The sequence below is a fragment of the Xiphias gladius genome, chromosome 18 (genome assembly GCF_016859285.1).
Source record: "Xiphias gladius isolate SHS-SW01 ecotype Sanya breed wild chromosome 18, ASM1685928v1, whole genome shotgun sequence".
Lineage (NCBI taxonomy): Eukaryota > Metazoa > Chordata > Actinopteri > Istiophoriformes > Xiphiidae > Xiphias > Xiphias gladius.
The window spans coordinates 23,800,474-23,808,705 of NC_053417.1; the positions used below are offsets into that span (position 1 = coordinate 23,800,474).

The window sequence follows — 8,232 nt, forward strand, 5'->3', positions numbered from 1 at the left end:
CTTTGGCACAGTCTAGGTTCTATGGAAAGTGTAATAGTATTGATACTGGAGAAAGCAAGTTCTTCCCCTGAAGTGAAAATAAAGTTCAGCAGACTTTTTTTTTTCACATTTCACATTTTGTCACATCAGACAGTTTGTCAAACAAAGGTTTCACTAATCACATTCATTAATTACTGCATTGTACTGATTGCTGGACCGGAGCCATTGTTAATGTCATGTGCTGCACCTGTGCTTTTACTGACACAACAGGTCAAAATGTCTGCTGTGAAAAAAGGTCCGTGAGTCTGATTTATTTGAAAAAATACCAAGATTTCTAGTCTTGATTTAGGGATTTTCTCCCGCTCTCCCCGCAGGCCGCTTCAAGTTCTGAGATATTTTTAGGCCGTCTTTCTGATCAAGTCAGAAAGACCGAGGGCCGTTCCAAAAGTGTTAGCTTGCGTGTCTCGAACTAGTTCATGGCGGATTCTGAGGTCTGCCCTGGACCATTGTCCTTTTGCAGAAGCCAGCCTCTTTTCAGTTTCACTTTTGTGAGTGACCGCAGGACATTTACACCCAGAATTAGCTGATATTCAGTGGAATCCATTGTTCCCTCTATCTGTGCAGCATTTCCTGTGCTGTCACACAACCCCACAGCAGAATATTTCAACCCCCGTGCTTAACACCTGGCAAAAGGTACTCAAACTTTTCTATATGCCACAATTACTGTTTTTATTTTTTTCTATTTATTTATTTTTTTTTAAGTAATACAACCCCTCTTTGCGGCAGGGGTTGTAGAATACCAAAAACACAGGATGCGTTGCCCGAAAAAGCGGTGCTGTTGCACCATCACACAGACGAGCGAGTCTCCTCTAGTTGTGGAAAGATCACAAGGTTTATGAAATGACTTTTTGATATTTTGAGCCACGGTAGCGGCATGGCTCTCTGGGTGGCAGTGTTGGTCAGTTCAACACTTGGATCCTGACTGAAATATCTCAACAACTATTCCATGAATTCCCATGAACTTTTGTACAGACATTCGTGTTCCCCAGCCAGTGTATGCCGATGACTCTGGTGATCCCCGACTTCTAATCTAGTGCCACTGTGCGGTTGTTATTCGTGGTTTTGAGTGAAGTTTCTTCACCCACCGAACTTTGGCACGCACTTTCAGGTGGCCCTCAGAAGGAGACCCCTTAATTTTTCAGTCTATCTCAATCATCACATCAGAACTTTAGTTAATGAACAAACACCTGCAAAAGTAGAGCCATTCCCATCAGCCTCCGCTGTGCTTTGGGTTTAGTGCTAATAACCAAACCAACCAAACGTCAGCACGCTAACACACTAAACTAAGATGGTGAACGTGGTAAATCATACCTGCTATGTTATCATTATCATTGTGAGCCATGTTAGCACGCTAACTTTGGCATTTAGCCTTAGACAGACACAGAGCTGCTGGTAGAGCTGTGGACTCTTAGTCTTGTCATATGACCTTTAGTCCTTTTAAATCACGTTTATGTCATGCAACATGTTTTATCTCTCGAGTTTTACACGTTTCTCCTGTCTATTGAAGGAGATGTGTATGCATAATTAAAAAAAAAAATCCTATTTAATGTTATTGGAGAAAAAATTGTATACATATCGTGAGAAGTGCACTTTTACTGTAAAGGGGCATCTCAACCGTTCAGCAGGGGCACAAAATTTAAAAAACAAAACAAAACACTGTGGTCAGTTGAAAAAAATGTGGATGTAAAACAAAATACAGAGAAACTACTAAAATAAAATAAAAAGGACAGTTTATTTAAAATGTCCCTTTTGTTCTATTTTTGTAGTTTTTTTTAATTTTTAAATTTTTTTTTTTATTTTTTTTTTACAATTTTTCACTACGCTAGTGTTGTAGCTCCACTGTGATATAAAGGGTGCAAAAAAAAAAAAAGGTTTGGAGAAGCACTGGCCTAGGAAACACGAGCTAGGTCCTGCAGCAGTCAGTGAGCTGTGCAGATGCCACTACCACCTCCGGGCCTCTGAGGATGCTCCACTGCTCGTGTCTGGGAGGGAGAGTCCCACTGGCGGGACACCTGACAGAACGCGGACCGTCCCGCTTAACTATTTGACACCACCGTACGAGGAGTTAACGAATAGCAGAGCGTGTAGTTAATCTTCTCCACGCTCAGCCGCAGGCTTCAAAGTGCTGCCCAGCGGGCTCCCCTCAGCCCAGTCCAGAGTTCCTTCTCCCTGCGCGGAGCGAAACTTTCCCCCCGGAGATGAAAATATCTGCTGCGTCCAAGAAGCTGTGGTGCGTCCACAGACAGCTGGTCCTCCTGCTCACTCCGCTCCTGTTCCTGCCTTTGCTTTTTACCCTGCCGGAGAAGGTGAGTGACTTAACGCCGCGTGATTTCACGTGTGCGCCTTAACATCTCCAGCGTTTTGCCACGAGTGATGAAGGAGTCACGTAAATTCACACGGGGGCTAAATCGCCACTGTCTGAACTCAGACTCATTGTCAGTTATTTCATTCATGACTCTGTTTTTTCATTAATCAGGAACAGGACAATTGAAGCAGCATTAAGTTCCAAGGCGCCAGAGTTTTCCTGACTAAATAAATTAAATCTTCATTGCTTGATCACATCACCAATAGACTGAGTAACCTTTTTTTTTTGTTTTTTAATGTCTCAATTAGAGCTGAACCGATTAGTCATTCATTGATTATTCAATCAACAGAGAAAAATAATCTTCAACTATTTAGATTGTAGGTTAAACGTTTCAAAAAAACTTCCAAATATTCTCTGGTCCCAGCTTCTCAAATGGGAGGATTTGCCTTTTTTCTTTGTCTTTTAACACGGTAAACTGAATGTCTTTTACTTTTGGTCTTTTTGAACGAAACAAGATATTTGAAGATGTCACCTTTGGCCCCTGGAAGTCGTGATGGGTGTATTTTCACTATTTTTGACATTTCATTGGCCAAACCATTGATCCATTCATTGAATAAAAAATCGGCAGATTAATAAATAATGTAAATGATTATTAGTTGCAGCCCTAATAAAAACTCAAATAAAACATAAATCTAAGAGATTTTATTTTTCATTATGTTCATATTAGAGGCAGTCATTAGAATTAAGTATGCATTTTATTTTACTTAGTTATTTTATACAAAAAAATGCCTCTTGTGCACACAGAGGAAAACATGTATGCGTTCTCTCTCTCGCACTCTCTAACTCAAACACACACACACACACACACACACACACACACACACACACACACACAGACACACACACACACACACACACACACACACACACACACACACACGCTAATGTTATTTTCTGAAGGGCAATACTGTATCTCTGACATCCCCAAAAATATGTCCATTATGTGTGAAGCTGTAGCTAATTTGATTGCTTCCTCTTTACCTGTGAAAAGTCGCTTTATTGTTTATGAAGTTGGCTGGACGTTAACGACCACGTGTTGCTTATCTTTTTAGGAGGGAAAATGCCTTTATGTGGTGGTGCTGATGGCTATATTTTGGTGCACAGAGGCCCTTCCTCTGGCTGTCACGGCGATGCTTCCAGTCTGCCTCTTCCCAACACTGGGGATTCTTCCATCCAAAAAAGTCTGCCCCCAGTACTTCCTCGAAACCAATTTTCTCTTCCTCAGCGGTCTCGTGATGGCATCGTCTATCGAGGAGTGGGGCCTGCATCGCAGGATAGCCCTGAAGGTCCTTAGTATTGTCGGAGTGAAACCAGCTTGGTGAGAAAACTTTGCTGGAAGGACGTTTAAAGGATAAGTCTGGTGATTCTATGTTTTTCTCGTTGTCGGGAAATGCCACGAAAAGGCCAAACCCGGCAATGACTTGATCCTACTAACAAGTATTGTGAGTAGGCTCTGTGCCACAGAGCTCCTTTCTTGACCAAAAACCATTAAAAACACACCACTGCACTGGGCGACATGTGCCTCTAGTATGAGGAACAAAGGCACTGTAGATTATTTTGAGTCGATCCAACATGCAAGATCCTACTGTCGAAAATACTCACTAGAGCACCCACTGTGTATTAATCCGCAGCTCAAAACAGTCCCCTACATAATCATCATTCGCATTTGCTAAAAAAACGGACGCTGTCAGCTTTTTCAAAAGCAAATGTATACATTTTTGTCACCTATTTTAAAGTCTTCCGTCTTCATGGGCTTGGAGCTGAAGGCAGGTTAGGGGAAAACATTGGGAAACAGCCGAATACATTGTCGGTTTTGGTCTTTTGACGTGTTTTATTGACAGTAAGAAAATATAGCCAACTTTATCCTTTAAGTGAGAGTTTCAAGTCAGCAGCTGTGATGGTGATGAGTTTTGTATTATTTTCCCAGGCTCATACTGGGAATGATGATGACTTCGTCCTTCCTGTCCATGTGGCTCAGCAACACTGCCACAACGGCCATGATGCTCCCTATTGCTAATGCCATCCTGGAGAGTCTGTTTGGAGACCTGGAGACCCTGAAACAAAAGTGCAAGTCCACAGGGGATCCAGAGAGAGATATAATAAATGGTACGTTTTATGGTTTTACAGTTTTACCGACTAACTAACCGTGCAAGGGCTGCCGGTCGTTACTTAAAGCTGCTTTAATCAATATTTTTATTGTAACAATGGATGAAGTGTCTGTCTGCAAATCCCCTGAGCTCTACGGAGCATTTTAGCATTTTTCAACTCATTCTTTTGGTTTTGTTTCACCGTCATCGCTGTCATCGCATCATTTTTCAGCTGCAGCCGGCAGACACAGTTAGCCGCTAGCTGGGGAACAATCGGCAGCTAAAGAGCCAGGTATTAGACCAGAAACAGAGCTAAAAGCGAGTGAATATTGGACCTACTTGATGCACCAGAAACATGACTTCAAATGAATGTCAATGTTGCTCTGTGTTGACCGGATGTGCTAATAAGCAACCATTTGCTAAAGAGTTTGTCATATCAATTTTGCAAGGTGATAATATGCCGATGTTGTGTGTACAGCTCGTTCCACTGCCCCAAAATTACCAAAAAATCAATACACGCAAGTTTAATAATGTTGGTTTATTGTCAAAATGTGCCCAGACTTTACAAAAAATGTCTACACAGACACCGAATACCATTTTTGTTTTGTGTTAACTTTGTGTGCATGAGCCTTTAATATGTAATCTAAGATGTGAACTTTGTACAGTTTTTCCGATTCACTGAGTCCTCGGATACAAGGTTAGTCAATATTTGAGTTGTGATTGATTAATGATGCTTTATTACCCTAAGTGTTATATATTATTTTTTGAAGGCATAGCCTCCTAAAAGCGCTAAAACTCCTAATTTCACTCATGGTTATACTGTGTGGAGATTCATTACATGTGAACCTGACACAAATTCTTTGCTTCAATTTATTTCAGGTCAGTCTACTTTAAAGCTGCATTCACTGCCCTCAGTGCCCTTAGAAAAACAAATACTGTCGATAGATGGGTAAGAAGAACACAGAAATCGTTTGATGCAATTTGCTGAACCAAATGGTGTTTCTAAGAAAGTATGACATTTTGGAAAATAAGATTAGTCAGAGTTAGATGAACCATAAAATCCATAAATCATGTAAAATAATGATAAGTGTCTTATGACGTCAAAAGGAGAGATGGGACGGAGCAGAGTGACACGAGGACAGCTGAGGAGATCCGATCGGAGTCGGAGTATCAGCTGAAGGTGTGGAAGGGATTCTTGATCTGTATTCCTTACGCAGCCAGCATCGGAGGGACCGCCACGCTCACTGGCACCGCACCAAACCTCATCCTGATCGGACAGCTGAAAAGGTAACTTTTTATTTTGTGCAACGCTTAAACAGAAAACCGGTCATTTCCCAGCTGTCTGACAACAGTCCTTGTGCTTTACAGCTACTTTCCGGATTGCGACCTTATCAACTTCGGCTCTTGGTTTGCGTTCGCTTTCCCGCTCATGCTTCTCTTCCTGTTTTTTGGATGGCTATGGATCTCGTTTCTCTACGGGGGATTGAATACACGGTAATGTGGTGTCTGAAATTTGTTTGTTGCAGATTTTATACAATCACGTTAACCTGGTACTTATATTGATATCCGTACCATTTCTAGCTACACCACCCTACAAACACAGTCAGTGAAGGAAAAATTATATTTTTATTTCATCACCAGTCATGACAGAATTTGTCCCTTTTTTTTTCTTTATAAATACGCAGCAATGTTCTTCTCTCATTTCCTTTTCTTGAAATACAGTATGTGACACACAGCATGTTTTTATGTTATGCAGACTGTGCTTCGAGAAACACGACCAAAGAGCCCAGGCAGAGGCCAGAGCCAAGGCTCTAATAGAGGAAGATTACAGGAAACTAGGGCCCATAAAGTGAGGACTCGTGCATGTCTTCAAATGTCACGCAAATAGATGGTGAATGAATAAAGTTCGAACATGAACTGACTTTTTACTCTCCGTACTCACTTTCAGTTTTGCAGAGGGAGCCATCTCTTTCTTTTTTGTATTGTTTGCTGTTCTCCTTTTCACACGAGACCCCAAATTTGTCACTGGATGGTCTGTGTTTTTTAAAAAAGGGTAAGAAAGGCGCACTGGATGAAAACATGAAGTAGTATGCTTGTTAATCAGTACAGTAGCTTTTTATTTTAAGAAATGATTGCAGACACTGTATTTTGAGAGGCCTACTAATTATGTTTCGCTGTAAATCTGACCTCCTCTTGTTGTCCTGCAGGTACGTCTCAGATGCAGTGACCGGTGTTATCATTGTGTCCATATTGTTCTTCTTCCCCTCGCAGAAACCTTCTCTGAGCTGGTGGTTCGACCCTCAAGGTCAGTGACGTCTTAAACAACATACCTATGAAGGGATACTTTTAATTTACAAGAAATAGAACTGATTCTAATTAACATTTTTCAAGTATTATTTCACTCACTGATAGTATAAAATATCGGATACTATAAATAAACAAGAATGATAATATTTGTACCATACAAAGTGCTGTAAAAAGAGACAAAATAAGTGTGCCTTCCATCAAAAAGATACAACAATTGGAAACGACCAGTTGGCAGCTTGTGAGGCTGCATAAGGACAAGTAAGAAGATAATATTGATGACTAAATATTTGTGAAAGATTCAAGGACATTGAGTGTGTGTCTCTAGCACAGCTGTTGAAAATTAGTGAAAATAACCTGAGGAATGTTAATAATGTAGATTAGAGAGTCTGAGTAAATTTTGAGTCTGGAAGTGAAACTGTAGTTTCTCTGTTTCTGTGATTAGAATAAGCTCTCAAAGCTATGTTGTCACACTTTGAGGTTTTTGTTTTTGTGTGTGTGTGTGTGTGTGTGCGCATGTGTGGGTGTGTGGAGACACGTGTGCATGCGATTGTATATATTATGTTCAGCTGGTCAAATAAACCACTGGACGCAAGCAAAAAAAAAAAAAAAAGCAAATCCTGGGGTTCATTTGTCCCTTTCGGTGTAGGTCAAATTTTACAATAGAACAAAACAGAATAAAACTTTATCGTCTACCAGAGTGGAAAATAGTTTTTAGCTAACCACAGGAAAACAAAAAAACAACTGATGTAATAAAAACATAGTACCATAGTAAAAAATACAAATAAAATACTTAATACAAAGCAAGAAACATTAAAACATAAAATATAACACTCTGAAGCGAGATTTGGGGCTCATTTTTGTTTAAAATACAGATTTCATATGGACTTCTTGGATATATTTTTGGTCGCCAAAGGCAGTTCAGACTTCTAGCTCATATTTGTTTTATTGCTTTGAATGTTCTGATAATAAATCTAGCTACTAATTGAAAATTTGTAGGCTGTAAAATGCATACCCTGTATTTGCAGGAAGCTAACAAGACATTGTTTCTACCTAAGTGCGGTTTTGAACTACTAAGTAAGAAGTTAACTGACTGCATTAATCTCACACTGTATCAGCACACACACCAGTAATATTGTAGAAAACATTGTGCTTATAAAACATGACATATCCTAAATATTTCCAAGGATAAATAAATCGGGATACACATGCTGAAACATCACAGCTTCATATTGTAACTATATTTTACCACATATTTAATATTCATGAATCCAAACCTGTGTTTTTTATAGTTTCCTCCCATATTTTTCCTCAGCTTCAAACACTCCTTATGTTCCTCTCTTATCGTGGAAGAAAGCCCAGGACTCTGTTCCCTGGAATATCATTCTGTTGCTCGGAGGCGGCTTCGCTATGGCCAAAGCTTGTGAGGTAAAAATG

At 40.1% G+C, this 8,232-nt stretch overlaps 1 protein-coding gene across 1 annotated transcript in view; it reads left to right on the forward strand.

Annotated features, from left to right (window-relative positions):
* The first annotated feature begins 2,066 nt into the window (after positions 1–2,066).
* Positions 2,067–8,232, forward strand: part of slc13a3 (solute carrier family 13 member 3) — a 9,345-nt gene continuing 3,179 nt past the window's right edge. Inside the window, exons 1-10 of the mRNA XM_040153655.1 lie at positions 2,067–2,345; positions 3,457–3,722; positions 4,332–4,510; positions 5,371–5,440; positions 5,599–5,778; positions 5,860–5,985; positions 6,248–6,340; positions 6,440–6,544; positions 6,699–6,796; positions 8,111–8,223. Coding sequence (XP_040009589.1) covers positions 2,238–2,345; positions 3,457–3,722; positions 4,332–4,510; positions 5,371–5,440; positions 5,599–5,778; positions 5,860–5,985; positions 6,248–6,340; positions 6,440–6,544; positions 6,699–6,796; positions 8,111–8,223 — 1,338 coding nt within the window. The 5' untranslated portion in view covers positions 2,067–2,237. The remainder of the gene's footprint in view (positions 2,346–3,456; positions 3,723–4,331; positions 4,511–5,370; positions 5,441–5,598; positions 5,779–5,859; positions 5,986–6,247; positions 6,341–6,439; positions 6,545–6,698; positions 6,797–8,110; positions 8,224–8,232) is intronic.